Genomic DNA, 18,318 nt, shown 5'->3' with positions numbered 1-18,318 from the left:
CATTTCCGGCAGAGTCGAAGAAGTTGTTTTTGTTTTTGTTGTTGTTGTTTATCCTTTACTGTACTTTATTTTTTTTATTAGTTTCAGGTGTACAAAGCAATGTAATAGACATTTACGCCCCTCACAAAGTGATAACTCATCCCTCAAACTATTACCCCTCTTACATCTTATATAGCTGTTACAGTACCATCGACTATCTTCCCTATGTTGTACTCCACATCCCGTGGCTATGTATACTTATATGTTTTGTTATAGTTGACATTCAATATTATGCTACTTCAGCTTCAAGTGTATAGCGTAGTGGTCAGACATCTGCACAGTCTATGACGTGATCCCTCTGTTGCTTAGGGTTCCATACTATCTGAAGTTTTGGTCGTCTACTGGGAGGTCTTATAACATACACCTCACAGATAAGTGTGGACTACTGTATTTCTAGTCAATTGATGAATTCAGAGAACTACATTTATCTTTACTGTGGCACTCACTCATAGGGAACAAAATTATATAGTTCACACAGATAAAGAAATGACAGTTATTGTCATGTTCTTAGTCTTAATTTAATTAGAATTGATTCTCATCTCTATAATTGGAAATAAAGGTAAGTTTATATAGATAAACAGCCAGCAGAGAATGGGGTAATATAAATAAGAAAATGGTAGCGATTATGTGGTAGGACCGCATCTCAAAAAATGTTTGCTTTACGGGATCTAAAGCTTATCTTTGGCATTTGCAGGCTACGAAACTTAATTTCCCTTTTGTATCTCTTTATAAAACAGATCTCGTCTTGCTTTTAAAGAGTCTCATGTTATGTATTGCCCTGAACTATGCAGATTATGAAGATGGGGTGTCGTTTGTGTCCATATGCCTCTGATTTAAAAAAAATACTAAATGCCAAGAAATGAAGCTTTATCATTAGTCCTTTTAATATTATTTCTGGTATGCAGTAGAAGAGTGGTATGGCTATAAAACATCCACCAAGGACCTTGAAATAACAGAATGCAGATTTCTCACTGAGAGACAAACTTTAAACTATAATGATGCAGAACTACTCGTATGATCTGCAAATGCCTTTTAAGGGTCATAAACTAGGTTCTTAGGCTCTACCCACCCATAACCCCACATCGATTCTACCTTTCCCCATTAACCCAACAGAATACCAATCAGATTCCTTTTTGGTTAGTAGCCTGATGTCAAAAAGAGTGAAAGTATTACAAACAAAGGTGACAATGAGACCTCTTCCACAAGGAGAGTCTTGGATACCAGATTTTAAGTATTGTAATCAGATCGTTTTCAATCTTCATTTTCAGTATAGCCATGAGACTATCTTGGCCTGATGTAAGTGCCTACTTAATTATTTGAGTCCACTATCTTCTTATATGAGGTAATTCTCCTTGCCTACAAGAAGTTGATAACTTGGTCGTAAAGATGTAACTAACTAGATCCTTGTTAAAAGTTCTCAGTTATAAATTGGTCTTCTGACTTTATCTCTATCTCTTATGCTCGGTTATTATAAACAGAAACAGAGTGTTTCTGATGTCTATGGTTCATGAACCACACTTAGGGGGACACTGCCATAAAAGAGCATCAGCATCTTTTATAACTGGAAATTAAGTATAATTAGATTATTAGCACATCTTGTGTTTAGGGGGACATTACTAGCATGCGTGAGAATTATTTCTTTTTCCAGCGCATGAAATACCATTTTGTAGGCCACCAGTGAAACCTACAGGTTGACACTAATGGATATCATGCTCTATCGTCTTAAGGTCTCATTTCACACACAGCTAGTTTTCATGAGAAAACAATTGTTCTATACTATAAGATACAGGTTTTGATATACAATTTTAATATTTTAAAGATGTAGATTTTAATAACCGTAGTTAACTATCCAATCCATGCTCTATAGATGCTATTTCCAAATTTCTGCAATTCTCTTAAATCAATGGCTCTTAATCTTAATTCAATATCATAGTTCTACCTGAGGAACTTCTATAAATATGGGTGCTGGGATTCCACCTTGAGATATTTTTATTAAAATATCTGGCCACTCATAGCAGAGTCACTTGGAGAAATTGTATTTAGTAAAACAAAGCAGCTCTAATAAACAGCCAATTTGGAGAAAAAATGACTTAAACATTTACAATATTTTTTGTACCTATGAAAATTGTAATTCTTAATTCATAAAGAGGGAGTCCTAGATGGAGCTGAGTCCTTTGCTTCTCTTCCCATCTCTTTCCATTTTCCTCATTCTTCAATTCTTATTCTCTTTGATCAGGCTTCGTATTTCTTTTCAATGCTTAAAAGTCTACAATTTCCTCTCACCTTCACCTGTGCTCCGGTAATTATTCCCTTCCTTCCTTCTTTCCTTCCTTCCTTCCTTCCTTCTTCCCGTTCTTTTTTACTACAATAATCTCTTCCTCTCTACTGATTCTTTCTCTTTAGCCTGTAAACATTCTTAAAGCTTTCCACGTCCTGACTTAAACATCTTCCCAGATAAAGTGCCATGTTGCTAGTCCACTTTGATATTCCACTCTGATGTATTCAGGATCTTGGACTGATTGATAAATTTAGGGAATAGATTAGTTGTTATTGAATAATTATTTTATTACATTAATATACAGTTTAATAATCTGTGTTTTACTCATACCATTCAAATCATATAAAATCATAAATCTAATTAGATCTATGTCTCATTGTCAAGTACAAAAGCATTTCTCAATCCCTAATCTATGTAAAACTGAACTTTACCCTTTTATGGAAAACTTCTCTGGTTTTCATCTTATCTCTGTGGTAGCTTTGTTGCTGTCTCCTTGTTGAATTTTCACTCTTTAAATATTAACATTTTCCAAAAGTCAATATATAATTCTCCTTTACTTCATCTATTCCCAAATTTTCAATCATCACTTCTATATATACTCATGTCTCCCGATATTAAATGCCCTGTGATGACCTGAACACAAGGTGACATTACAGGTGTCTGCTGGGTATGGCAATGTGGATTTTGAAAGGCACTTCAATCTATATATATTCCAAGATAAATTAATCCATTCATTATCTTTCATCTAATACAGAAACACAGATACAGACACACGCAGGAACTCAAACAAGCATATTCTGTTTTCCAGGAGGCCAGCATATTATAAAGGGCCCAATTAATCTTCGGTTCCACAGACTTCAGGAGAGCAACCTCAGATTTATGTTTCCTATTTTTCTCTTTCACCTGCACACATCCACCTGATTGTCCAGTTTCTGAAACTGCTATTTCAAAATGTATCTGTCTGTCATCATTTCCTTTCCCATGCCTATGTACTGCTATAAATTATTCTACTACAGGAGACTCTGATTACCATATTTCTGCATATTCCCCACCACACTGCTGCTAATGATTATTCTGAAACATGAGTTAGAACAGGTCACCATCCTTCGTGAAAACCTGCCAAAGGAAGTGTCCAATCTCCACACGTGTAGTCCAGAATGTCTATGCACTCCATCTGTGTAGTCCATCTTCGTAATACTTCAGATATTTGTCTCATCTCCTGCTACATACCTCCATGTAACTGACTTTGAAATTATATAGAGGGTTTTGTTTTATTTTAGCATGGAATACCCTCCCCATTCTATGACCCATTGACATCTTTCTCAGGTTTTAAGGTTTGATCCAAAGTACCCTTTTTGTCTTCTTTAACATACAGTTCAAGTGTTACTTTCTTAACAAAGCCATCATTTTCCTAGCAAGTCAAAATCAGTGGCTCTTTCCACCATACTCCCACATACCCAGCTGGCAACTCTATCTCCTATGCATTGTACTGTACCTTGCATTAAGGTTAGTAAACAAATATGTCCACTAACCTTATCTATCCACCTAACTGAAATATAAATCCCTTTCGGACAGGAACTCAGTGATCTCTATACCACCAGTGGTCAGCCCAACGACTTCCACACAGTAATGATTCACCAAATACTCATCGAACTTACTCCCTCAATTAATGCACTCTCAGCCAGTTTAGAAAAAGTCTCATTGCAGGAATGCCTTCTGCTTGGCTTAAGAGTTCTCTCTGCCATACACAAAATGTTACCTCCCATAACCTTTTCTCAGAATGCTCTCTAAATTCACGGCCTCAACCAGGCTACACTTACACTGCTCTAGATAATGGAAAAACACTTTTCATTGAAAATATTCCTGATACATTTCTCTTGGTAATGCTATGTAGTGGGCCATTAAATATTAGAGCTACAGATTACTTTGAAAATAGTTCTTATTCATGCCCCATTTTATAAAGAAGTTGAGTTACTACATTGATGTATATTTGGTTCAAATTCACAAAGTTGATAAGTGGCAGAGTTGATGTCGAATCCAACTTAAAGACAATAGAATCGGGGACCAGCCTATCTAGTTGTGTCCACTTTGGTCACTTTGTGCACTATGTGACTTAGTCTTTTAAAAATTAGAAAACACGTTAATCTTTAAAATGGTTAAAATAGCAGTACCCGCCCTTACAAGTATGTTGTGAGTATTAAAATGGTTATAAAAAATACTACCACATGTGTACTTACAAATAAGTCTGGTGTAAATGTTATCTAGCTATTATTATTGAACCAGTTTCATGAGTTATATAAAGCATTTATGATTACAAATATTCTTTACTGCCTTTTCTGTGTATATTTGGATGTGTTATGTATATTCTTTAGTACTCTGTAGAGGACACATAAATATTACATATAAATTACATATTAAAATCATTTTTAAATAATTTTCAGCATTATAAACAAAATTAGGATATGCCTATATAGTATTTTATTGCTTTTTGACTATTTTATATCAAATAATCATATTGTTTTCTGTGATAAGTATGAGTGTGTTTGTGATAGCATGACTACATTTTGAGCATTATATTAATATAAGTTCTTGGTGTGGTTTATTATTTCAGCAAATAACAAATCAAGAGCAGATAAGCAAACTTTACAAAAATGTAAACATAGTTTTACGTTTGTACTTAATTTTATTTCTGATATTTGAACATATTAATTTTACTAAAGACCAATTTATTACCTAAACTAATTTGCACTAGAATCAAAACATAAACAAAATAATGATTTTTAATTCATATAGGTTACTCATGTTGCAGACTTTAATTGAATTTGAAGTTTTATTACATCATCCACATTTTGTCCAAATGTATGATATTCCCCACCTACAAAAATAGCAACACTTTCCATTTAATTGCCCAACCTGGAAACCGGTTATTTCTGACACATTCCCATTTACTCTCACCTCCCAGTCTGTCACCAAGTCCTGCCAATTTTGCCTCATATACTTACTGTATAAATCTACTCAATTATCTTCCCACTGCCACTATCCCAGTAAATCTTCAATTTGTACTGGGACCACTGCAGTGCTTTTACTTGGAGAAATGTAATGACCTTCTTTGGGCTTTATTTACATTTCCTCTCTCCCTCTTCTCCATTTAGCAACCCAAGATAATTTAAAATTTGAAAGCAAATCACTAATTCCAATTCTTGATCCCTTCAATGATTTTCCACAGATAGAAGAATAAAGTCACAAACCTGTATGACCAGTCTCCCGATTACTCTCCAATTTCATTATTTACCATTCACTTTCTCTTTGTAATGATCATTATAATGCTACCACTCTGACTAGATAACTCCTATTCATATGCTTTTCATCATTTAGATCTCAATTCAAATGCCAGTTCCTCAAAGAAGCCTTACATGACTCCCTTGATAAATGCTCCCTTTATTATCCCAGAGCACAGGATGTTTCTTCATGGTGCAATCGAAATTTCTAATTATAATTTTTAACTATCTGTTTCTCCTATTAGATTGTGAGCTCTAATGGAGTAAAGACTTTGTCAGTTGCTCTCCTTAGTTTCTTCCTTTTTTCACTACTATTGTATACTTAACATCTTGTATAGCACCTGATACATAGTAGACCCTTAATAAATTTTTGTTTAATGAACAAATTGATAAAATAACTAATGGATATAGGTTAAGGAAATGTTACATAATTTCTGTATGAATGTGGGGAAATTATCTATATACCAAGTTAATATATTTTTAAAAATTAATCAGCAAAGCTGCAGATATAATGGTATAAGAACATAGAACATTAGAACATAGAACATTTATCCTTAGAACACAGAACATTCGACCTTGATTATCTGGAAGAATCTTTCCCATGAAAGCTCTTGAAAGGATAAATAATCTGACTGAAAACATATCATGGGAAATTAATTATAGATGCTTTTAGAGAGGCGAAGTTGAATAATTGACACATTTATTGGAAAGTCATTTATTGTGTCAAGTGTTAAAATTGCCAGGCACTGTGCCAAATCATAGGGATTAAAGGAACGACTAACATGTATTTCTGACCCTAAGTAACTACTGGTGCAATAGAGAAGAAAAGCATATTATATTTTAGCTTTATCACACATGACAAATATGACTCATATATCAAATTACACATTATGAGTTTTCAACATCTTTTTGAGCTTTCCCATTTGATAAACTTAGAGAAAGTATTAATGATATCAATATAGTGATCACAAACATCTGCATTTTCATTTTGTATAGGAAATAAAATAATTTTCACATTTAGATTTTACATTATTTTTCAATCACCATCTGTCTTTTCTGATATATTTAGAAGAACAGTTGTCGAAGAAAATGTATTTGTAAATGTAATTAAATTAATTTATTTTATGTTCGGTCTGCATATTTTTGGGTTTTCACAATGAAAGCTGTCTATGGTCCAGTTTCAATAGTTAATGCCTCAGTGCTTGCATTTTTTATGAAACCTTTGTTTAATTGTATGTTATTGTTTTTAAAATCATGCAAGTTGTGCATTCATAATGTTGACAATATTCTTTTTAGATATAATATTTCTAGATATTGTTGGTTTACTAGATAATTGACTTGAAATTTGATATTACTCTAGAAGAGATACAAATGTGCAATAAATTTTGTAAATTTTTTTCCTTCACTATATATCACCAAACTAATTTAGGTTTTATTTTCAGCTATTGTTTCAAAAAACAGATATCTTTTCCTCTCAACACCTACTTGTACATAATTATGTCACAATGTCAAAGAATAGTCATCTGGACAAAACAATACTCAGATATTGAGATGTTTCAAAGACAGGGTAGGAAAAAAAATCTAAATAGAGCAGTAGGTATTTCTTGGAAGCCTAGTAAACTTGTTTGCTCAGTTTGGCAAAGTAAACAAACAAACAGAAATGCTGTTGGACAAGTTCAGATATGTTACAAACACACGTTATATGTGTATTTTCTTGGACAAATTATTTAATGTGTATAGATTTTGATTTGGTTGGTGCTTTAAGCAGATGCTCTGAAAAACAGAATGAATGAGATATAATCATAACCTCTTATGATATATTTTGTAAAGGATAGTTGTTCTGCACAATGAAATAATCAGAAAATATCTTCACCATCATTAAATTGCTAAATTAGGTGGAGCATTCTAAAATATTATGAGAGTATCAAGAAGTGAGTGGGGGAGAATATCTGTTAGGGCTTGAATAGTTGGGAAGGCTTCATTGTTGATTAGAACTTCATGAACCTCTATGACTACTTAGTACTCAGACAGGCAAGTGAAGAAGATATGATGGTATTGGATGGAATGACGTGACCACAGGCATGTTAATTTCATGCAGTCCTAAGGATACCAATTTGATTGACATTTGAGGGGAGGGACTGAATGGTAAAAAAAAAAAATGTTTATTCTTTTCTTTTACTAAGTCAAATACACATTCACTTATTCTTCCAGCTTCCTTGTCATTACAGGCTTTTCTCTACTTTTGGAATTTTTTTTGTTCCTTTTTATTCTTTTCAAATAGCACTTCTATTAAAGATATGTTTCTTTCCTGTCTCCTTTTCTAGACCACAAGCTGTTTGACAGTAATTATTCTGTCTATACTTTCTGCACTCTGCATTTTTCAGACACCAGTGTCTGAATTATGTATCAGTTTATGCATCAATTAATTAAAGAAGAAATATCCTGCATAGCAGAGTCATTTAGATTTGGCATTGTATACAAGATAAGATTTCTTGAAAAAGTATTTAAGACCGGATCTTTAAATTAACAGGTTAAAGCCTGTGATCTGGGAATTGATGGAAGCCAACTTTGAGGAAATCTTGATTTGAGGTAATGAGGGTAGAAGTTGAGCATGAGAGAACGCAACACCATTAAAGCAATTAAGGTTCCCGTTTCCACTCTCCGAGTCTGAATAATGAAATTCAATGAACCTTTACAAAAGGATGGGGAAGTTGCCACAGAAAAGAAACAAGCCCTCCACATTCTCAAGCAATATAAAGAAACAATTTAGAAAGTCTTGCTGTTAATGTTCTATTTGGATTTTTATCAGGAAGTTGAATGCATACATAAGAGATACATCTCCAGTAAAAATCCTTTAATGGCCCATAAAAAAAAAATAATGATTATGGTTAACGGTGATAATAGGAGGAGTCCTGGATTATACACCTGAAAAATAAATTTGCCAATCACCTATGCTACTAAAATGGCTGCCATCTTAGATTATTCTAGGATATGCTGAACAGAAGAGGGGTAACTAGTACTCAAGTATGCTTTTTAGCTTCAAAGCATCACAGGTTAACATTAAAGCTCCAGAGAGCATAAATCTGGAGATGACTAAATGATGCATTTCTCAATATGCCTGACCAGCAGGAGCAGACTTGGGTTCAGCCTGAAAGCCAATCTGGAAAGACTCAATAGGCCTCTCGTAACACTAAATTTATTTAGCTTTAAGTAACAATACCGGACAGGCAACTAGATAACTTTTACGGCAGTAATGTAGTGGAAGTCTTGTGCCCTGTAGACGTAGCTTCTTAAAGTCTTCTAAATCATCTGCACTCAGGGTGTATTATTTCTTTGTTACATATTTCTGAGGCACTTTCTTAAAAGTTTTGTTATAGCAATCTCTATCATATCTAGTGCATAAAAGTGAGCTTACTAAAACACTGGTAATGATCAGAATATATTTCATCCAGTAAAGAGCTGGAATTCCCTCTACAAATACATTAACAACCATCCCTTTTCCTAAGTTGTCTGATAGTTCTTTAATATTTGAAAGGTTATTTCATTCCTTCATCTTCTTACTTATACATTTGTATAAGTGTTGATAGAGACGTTCAACTTTGTATGTAAATTTTCCAAATATAAATTAAATTCTTCCTTTGGCAAATCTGTCTCCACAGTTATTACGTAGCTTGTTTTAGGTTGCTTTCCCAAATAATCTCTCTATCCAGGAGATCAATATCTGCTTAACTTTCATTTTCATTTAACTGTATGTGAGTCAGAAATTCTTTATTGTATCATAGAGATGAGACAAAGAAATTAAATGTTTAGTACAAGACACTTTAATTAATATTGTCATGTTATTTTCTCAACTTCCCCAACAATTGTCTTGTTTTGAGCCTCATTCTTAGTGCGACCCAATACAGACAAGAAGATCAGCATAAACATCAGATTGTTATTTTACCAGTCTAGCCATAGAAAACACTAGAGCCACTCTTTTCCAGTAGTTTTAGCAGTCATCCTCACTCTAGAAACTTAGGTAACTGCCTATTTTAGAATCAAACAATGTCCAGGCCTGAATCTCACTCCCATCTCCGTAGGTAAATGCCAGTACCACCCAAACATAGAGTGTAAAGGGGATGAATCACTCCCCAAAGGAAAATGAGGGACTCATTAAAACCAAGGACCCAGGATGCCCAGGAGGTAAAAAAGCCAAATGGTCAACACACTTATTCATGATCAATTTTGTTTCTAGTTAAAACATACTTATTAATATGAAAATACTATGTTCACATTTTCTTTTACAGTTTAGGTATGATGATTATTTCTGTATCAATTATGACTTTTATTCTACCCCACTTCCTTTTTGAGACTCCAACTTGATATTTTTTGTTCAGTTTATGATCTGATATTCTTTACATCTGTCCTTTTATGTAAAGCCATACTTTGGCTTCTCTATGTAAATCAACATTTCCTTCAATCCCTTTTTATTTAGGAGTCAGAATTCTCCTCTAAATTAGGAATGGGCTTCATATACCATCATCCATCACCTAGATGACTGATCATAGTCATTGAGTTGCTATTGAATTAAAACTTTACCATAGTTTAGTTTCAGAGTCTTTCATGAGAGTTATTACCATTTTATGCATATTCAGAGTCAGAGTCTCAGATCCCTTTTTTTAAATTTTGAACCACCAATGATTATTAGGTTGGTGCAAAATACAGTTTTTGCAATTATTTTTAAACTTTTAACCTTGAAATTATTTATACACCAACCTAATACTTCAAAATATTTTTTGTTTGCATATGTGGGGCTCAATTATGTTGATTCATAATCCACTATTTTATTTTTAAGTAGTAAAAGACTGAAAAAATAGGGTAAAGTTATTTAAGTAACCTAAACAAAAATTTATTTTTGCCTTATTTGTTAAACTTCTACTTCTGTGTTTCCCCAAAAATAAGACCTAGCCAGACCATCAACTGTAATGCGTCTTTTAAAGCAAAAATTAACATACGACCCTGTCTTATTTTACTATAATATAACACCGGGTCTTATAATATAACATAATATAATATAATATAGTGTAATGTAATGTGATGCACTACAGTATAGTATAATATAATATAATATAATATAATATAATATAATATAATATAATATGACTGGGTCTTACATTAATTTTTTCTTCAAAAGACACATTAGAGCTGATGGTCGGCTAGGTCTTATATTCGGGAAAACACAGTTGCTAAAGGTTTCTGCAGCACTAGTTGTGGTCCCTGAATCTATTAGCTTTTCTGTGGTTGGATGGCTCTGCAATTTTAGGTGTGTTTCTATCACCTGTGCTTTACAGTGCTATTTGGTATTTACGGCACCTCCCAGATGGGTGCCTTCTTCGATTTAATTATAATCCAGTTTATTCTTCCTTCCAACCTCATTTATGAAAATGTTAAATAAGACCAGCCAAAATACCTACATCCCTGAAGCACGCACCTCAACACTTCTTAACTTGATACAGTGCCATTTATCATTAAATTCCTTTATCCAATGTAAGCCCCTGAAAGAATGTTAATATTGAGTGCAATTTGCACTAAATTTTAATTAAGATTCCCTGAGACATTGAGTTAAGTAATTTACTATAATCAAAATTGATATTTCCTCTGCTACCCCCATCTTCTAATTTTATCCACACACGAAAGAGAATGAATTTGTCTGGCATGAATAGTTCCCCATAAATATGCAACGTTCATTTTAACTGTTTTTGCAAGTAGTTTCCCTCCCTTTTGCCTTTCTGATTATGTCTGTCATTCTCACAGAAATCCCAGAATCATTCCATGAAATGCCTTTCTTTCTGGCAACCGCATCTGTCCACCTGCAAATACCTAGTCTTAGACTTAGCTGAATGCCAGTTTCTCAGATTTCCTTTTTTCCTCTCATTTGTTTTTCTTGTCCCTGCTATTTCTATGCATATTATCACTCTAAAGTCAGTGGATAATAAAAATAGAAATAGCATATGCACAGCACATCCACTTAAGCATGATGACGTGTGTAAAGCACTCTGTTTACATTTCATGGGGACAGCAAAGATGAAGTTCTGAATGGACCCATTCATTAACACTGGTTTTCTGAAATTGAATTCAAGTTTCAAGGTAAATAGCACATTCACATTTTATCTAGGGAGGTCCACCAGAGTGGCCAGTAGTCACCCACAGGCGTGAACAATAAAGAACTACAACTTTATAGAAGTGAAATTCAGGGATGAGAAATACCTAAGAAAATGTCAGTAAATAAGATAAAATTTCTACAGTTTATTTACTACAATCATGTGGGTTTTTGGGGGGTTTTTTGTTTGTTTGTTTTTAATTCAACAGAAAACTTTTTATTATGTTTCTCTTAAGGTATAAACTTAGGCCACCTTTATTTTCCCCATCCATCACTTTTGATATGATGAAAAAAGACAATTCTGTGAATGTTTGTGAAATGCATGTTACAAGATTTCCCACTAGAATTCATTTCCCTATCTCAAGTAAACATATTTATCAGGAAGTCAAGGATCCCTATTTAATAAATCATTACTGCCTTAATTTTGCTATATGAAATTAATAATGGTCATTCTCTTTTCACACATAATGACTCAAATGTAGTCTTTAACTAATTAGGTACCATTTGCTTCAAAATAATTATAAACGTGCAAATTAGCTTTATAGTTGCTTATGTAGTATTATTTCAGAGACTCTGAATTGAATTCCTTTCTTCAAAAACAGAAATTTCTTGGACTCAATATTCTAGTTTTCTGATTAGATAGTCTACAATTGAAGATGCATTTGTTTGATTTTGAAAAGTTAATATTCTAGGCCATATCAGTTCTTTATAAGTCAGTGTGAACAAGATCATAAGAATCTTTCCTAAAGCCAATGTAAATAAAAAGGAGGTGAGAACAAGAGAATCTGAGAGACAGGGAAGAAAACATTAATCAGTAAAAAAATGAGAGCAAAAGGATGGATGGTAGTAATAAAGACAAACTTCACTTATTTTATTTTTTCCAGGCCTCAGTCTGCAGTGATATGTGCTTATGTGTGAAGAATAGGAAGTAAGATAGAAAAAAAAAATTGAATTTCCTATGGGGATATTCAATTTACTTTAGAGCTTCTCCCCCCACCCCATATTAAATTAAACATAGTCTTCAAGATCCAAAAACTTTTTTTTTTTATCATTCTCAGAAGAAAAGAAAAAAAAAAATCCTTCCTGCTGCGATTGCTTCAGTATCATAACAGAACACAGTAGCCTCAATTCATGAAAACAATAGTATATATGCCAAGAAAACTTCCTTTACTTATTTTTTGTATTTGAAAGCAAGCTGCTTGTGTTGGGGAAAAACTGACACAATAGTGAAAAGTTAGGTCCCAGAGGATTTATGCTGTGATTTTCAATTTCAGCTCACTGCATTCGACGCAGACGAAGGGTCAAATGGGGAGATCTCATATGAAATCCTGATTGGGGATAAGGGAGACTTCATCATCAATAAAACGACAGGACTTATCACCATCGCTCCAGGGGTGGAATTGATAGTCGGGCGGACCTACGCGCTCACGGTCCAAGCAGCGGATAATGCGCCTCCTGCAGAGAGAAGGTAATTTATATTAGAACCAAAGCAGTCTTTTCATCGTTCCTATTTAACACCATAATTAAATTTAAGGAGCGCAGCAAGCATTCTTTTATCCTATAAACATCTAAATTAGATCAGAAAATCAGAGAGACCGGATTCTCAGTAACTGCATATTCTAATTTCCTTAAATTGTGGGAAAATGACAGTAAAGACAAGATTAAACCACAAAATAATTAACTAACTATGATTTCACTGAAGGATGCAGGTCTCTGTTTTGGGGTGGGGTGAGGTGGAGGGAGACTGGGAAATATCAGAGGCATGTATCTAATTTATAACTGAAAAGCAGGGTTGATGATGGTGAGAGGTCACAAACACAGCAATAACATGTAATGTCTCAGGGTTTTGAAGCTACTTCTCAGTGTCTGAGTAATTATCCAAATCTATCTATGTATCTATGTATCTATGTATCTATGTATCTATGTATCTATCTAGCTAGCTAGCTACCTACCTACCTACCTATCTACACACACACACACACACACACACACACACACACACACGCTATGTATGTATTCAAATGGAGAGAGAGAGAGAAGGTAAAAAGAAAGAGATTTTCACTATTACAACAGCATTTATCTAGTCCCCCAACTGAGATACCCCTTTTATTAATTTCAGGCTCATTTCCAGATTTTCAGTATGCATTTCAAGAAAATATGAATAAATATCGATACATTCCTGCACCTCGCTGCCCCCCCTTCACAAAATATCCTGGTGATATCTTTCTATATGAATACTGGATCATTCTCTCAAAACTTTTTACAGCTATATAACATTCCTTCATACGTATGTAATATTGTTTAAGAAATTCACTGCTGATGGAATTTTAAATTTCAGTCTCTTTTTACTGAAAATGGAGAAATAAATAACATTGTACGTGCATCATTTTCAATGTGTAGGTTCCCAGAATTGAGACCAAAGGGTATATGCAGTTTTACATTTTAGAGATAACTGCCAAATTGCATTCTATGGGGTTTAAAACAATTTAAAGTTCCAACTGCCAAGTTAGGAATGATTAATTCTGCACAGTCTCCCTAGCTGTGTGTCAAAATGCACATTTGGATATTTGCCAACCTGATAGGTAAAAAATAGCATCTATTTTTTATCCATTTGTTTAATCAGTGAGTTTGAGTATAATTGTTTCAGAGCAAATTTTATTACTTTTTCTGTAAAATCTGTGTTCACGATCTTTACCCAGATTTCCATTGATATTTTAAGCCCAGTTTACAATTATTCTGTTTTCTACTAGTGATTTTGTGTATTTCTGTTATATGTTTAAATGTTTTTTGCACTTGAGTATCACCCTAGAACAGTAGGAGATATTGACCCAGCAAAATTTTCACCACACAACATATTGCATAGGTCATCTTTTTCACACTAATTTGAGATGTGACATTCATTGTATCATACATTTTCTTACGTATTTAATTTTGATTCTACACTTTCTCTTGTATTCCATTAGTTCACATATCTTTTCATGAGCTATCATCACACAATTTTAGTAGTTAAGGTTTTAAACTATGTTTTATGGTATAGTAATGCTATCTTACCTCAATGCTGTTTTTTTTTGTTTGTTTGTTTTTGTTTTCTCCTAGAAAACTCTCCTGGTTACTCTTTCTATTATTTATTTTTCATTTGACTCTCTATATAAGGTAGTTCAGTGTTTTGTTTTTTAAACTACATTTTTATTAGGAACACATCAAATTTATAAATTCATTACTTAGCGTTAAATTGTGTACCTTTGATGTTGATGTCGTGTCCAAGAATTTTCTGTCTCTATTTGTCCATGCTTTACTTTATATTCTTTAGTAGTTTTTTTTGGTTGTTGTTTTTTCTTTATATGAGTCCTATTATTTTGTTGTTGTTGTTGTTCGGTTTCTGTATCTTTTGTTGTTATTGTAAATAGAGTTATTTTTCCTGATTCTTCTCTCTGGTTAATATTTATATATGAAAGCTATTTATCTCTTTATATTGATTTTAACCTTTCTTATTTAATTCTCTTTTGTTTTTGCAGTGCCCAATTTATTCTATATCATCCAAGAATGTATTTTATAAATAGTGATAATTTTATATTACTTTACAATTTTTTATGCTTTTAATTACATTTGTTAGTTCTTTCAATAAAAATGCTTGCCTTGTTTTTAACTCAGGTGGGAATGCCTACCATGTTTCCCCATTATATCAGATCACCACTTAAAAAAAAAAAAAAGGTATTTTATTATGTTAAGAAAGTACTTATTCCTGACTTTTGAAAATAAGAATGGTGGTTTAGTCAAGTCAAATAAATATCTTTGAGAAATTTTTATGAAGATGTTATACTCTTGTTATAATACCTCATAAAAGAAATAATTAAAAAACCACAAAGAAATACAAGAAATAATTAACAAGTATGAATGAGTTGTAAACATCTTTAAAACCAATGCATAAATCCAAATTTGGTTCTCTGAAAAAAAAAAAGGAAACATAATTAAATGGATAAACCACCAGCAAATCTAATCAAAAAGGAAGAAATTACTATTTTATATAATAAATTCTAAGATGAAAATAATACAGAAACAGAATAAAATAAAAGAATCATAAAATACAACTTTCCTTTAATATATGTACAATTTTACTACATGAATGGGATAATTTTTTTAAAAGATAAAATTTACCAAAAATTCCAAACATTAAGAAATATTAAGATAACAATGGATAGAATAAATAGATAAAATGCTCATACAGTTACTGCCCAAAACTACACAAGGGCCAGGGAATTCAAGAGAAGAACTGTAAAAATAATTATTAATAGTGTATCATTTCTTTATTTTTTACCCTCTCCCAGAGTGGAGAAACGGGCAGTGTTTCCTCTGCAGCTCATCTACATGAGTTTTTTTTTTTTTTTCTCTACACCCACTTCTTATCATCAATCATGGAGATTTGGCAGGTGGATCCCTAGTTTCTCATTGGTATTTCTAGACTATTCTTTCACCTTCTGCTTAATACTCTCCCTTTTTAATCTTTTTTTTTTCATTTAACTTTTTTTTTATTAGTTTCAGGTGCACAAAACAATGTAATAGTTGGACATTTATCATTTCTATCCCTCACACAGTGACAACCCCCCTCCCCCCATACACTACCCCTCTGACATCGCACACAGCCATTACATTTCCACTGTCTCTATTCCTAATGCTGTACTCCGCTTCTTGTAACTATATATGTATATAAAATTGTAGTTGACATTCATTATTGTTCAGCTTCAGCTTCAGGTGTACACTGAACTAATAAGAAACAGTCTCAGAGACATAAAGGAAAAACTGAGGGTTGCTAGATGGGAAGAGGGGTGGAGATAAGGGGGAAGGTGAGGGGATTAGAAAGCACCAGTTGGTAACCAAAAGATTGCCATGGGGATACCAAAGTCAATCTGGGGAATGTAATCAATAATGTTGTAAAGATTTTGTAGGATATCCGATGGACACTTGTCTCGTTAGGGAGACTACCTTAGGGATGATGTAGATGCCTGATCGCTTTTTAATCTTATAAGAATGTACTATCCATTATTCCCCCTTGTGATCGTCACCTTCAGAGGACAGGTTTCTCTTCCATTATCTCCTCTTATCTGGTCTTCTGCTCAGTACTACTTCTTTTAGTCAACTAGAGTTATCAAACTACTCTCTGCTCTGTCTTTGAGACTGGAAGCTACCTTTAAACCTTTGAACTGGACTTTCAGCTCCTCTCAGCCTTTATAGGCTCCTCTCTCAGATATCCCCCTGGCTTCATTTCCTCCAGGTCATTACTCAATCACCATTTTTCTCTGTGAAGACTTTTCTGACAGACTGTTTACAATTACCAACAGCTTCTCAATACTTTTATAACACTTTCTTGGCATTATTTTTACCTACTGCACATATCATCAGGCAGTATGCTATTATGTATTTTCATAAAGATTATGAAGTTTATTGTCTGCCTTGCCCCGTCTTCCCCCAACCCCCTCAGAGTGCTAGTTATCTAGGACTTGAATCATTGTGGTTTGGTAGTCTCATGTCCAGAAGCCAAAACAATCCCTGGAATGCCCTTAGGTTCTTAACAAACATCTTTTTTCCCTCCCTAGGTTCTTAACAAATATCTTTTTTTTTTTTTTAAATAACAAAGTAAAATAAGGAACAGTATGATATAAAACTCAAATATCTTCTTAAAGTTCCCAAAATGAGGAGGCAGATTTGAAATTGTTCTGCCTTCCCTCATAGTATAAATTAATTCTGTCTAATTTTGTCTCCTAATAAGTCGGAGAAATAGTGTCGATGCCAGTAAGATTTTCTATTCAGTCCAACAAACCATTTATTATATAACTGCCATTTACAATGTCCTGGGATTGCAAAGATAAACATAGTATCATCATATGCAAGCCTAATAAATAAATAAATGCATACATACATACATACATGCATGCATACATGCATACAGTGGAGTGTACAAAGTAGCAATATAAATAATTAATTTCAGTTTAGCATGATCAATTTGAGAATGAGGTAAATTCTCAGCTTTCCGGGGCATTGGTGAGGACACTTGTCATAATGAGGGAGTGCTTAGAAGGCCTCCTAAACAAGATGAGTTTAGGAGAATTACTAGATGTTAATCAGGTGAAAAGAAAGCACATCACATTATTTACACAGCCTGAGTGGTCTGAAATCACTTGATGCTTATGGATAATTACAAGTCAGTCAGTGTTACCAGTGCATAAACTGTGATTAACAGCGGGGCAAGAGAGTGAAGGACCATATCACAGAGAATCTGCTTTGTTAAGAAGTTTGGATTTATCTAGTAAAGGGAAACAATTTTTGGGAGAGCTTTAAATTAGAAAGTCATGTGAAATGATTTCAGTTTCAGGAAAATCACTGATGTCCCTATAGAAGACAGAGGTGGGGACAACAAAACTGTAGGCAGAGAAATTAGGTAGGAGAGCCCCACTAGAGGAGTCCACGGAAAATCTTGCTGATGGCTGGAACTGGGCATTTTAGGAAGAATGGGGAGATGGAATTGTCAAACACAAAATAAAACAAAAATCTCCCGTGTCTGTAACTAAGATGACTGAGTGATGGTGATG

At 33.6% G+C, this 18,318-nt stretch overlaps 1 protein-coding gene across 1 annotated transcript in view; it reads left to right on the top strand.

Annotated features, from left to right (window-relative positions):
- Positions 1-18,318, top strand: part of PCDH15 (protocadherin related 15) — a 714,179-nt gene that overhangs the window by 449,772 nt on the left and 246,089 nt on the right. The window contains exon 16 of the mRNA XM_033131356.1: positions 13,009-13,202. Within this exon, the coding sequence (XP_032987247.1) occupies positions 13,009-13,202 (194 nt within the window). The remainder of the gene's footprint in view (positions 1-13,008; positions 13,203-18,318) is intronic.

Source organism: Rhinolophus ferrumequinum, chromosome 16 (genome assembly GCF_004115265.2).
Source record: "Rhinolophus ferrumequinum isolate MPI-CBG mRhiFer1 chromosome 16, mRhiFer1_v1.p, whole genome shotgun sequence".
Lineage (NCBI taxonomy): Eukaryota > Metazoa > Chordata > Mammalia > Chiroptera > Rhinolophidae > Rhinolophus > Rhinolophus ferrumequinum.
The sequence above is the reverse complement of the archived record's forward strand: the minus strand, read 5'-3'. Positions and strand labels throughout refer to the sequence as shown.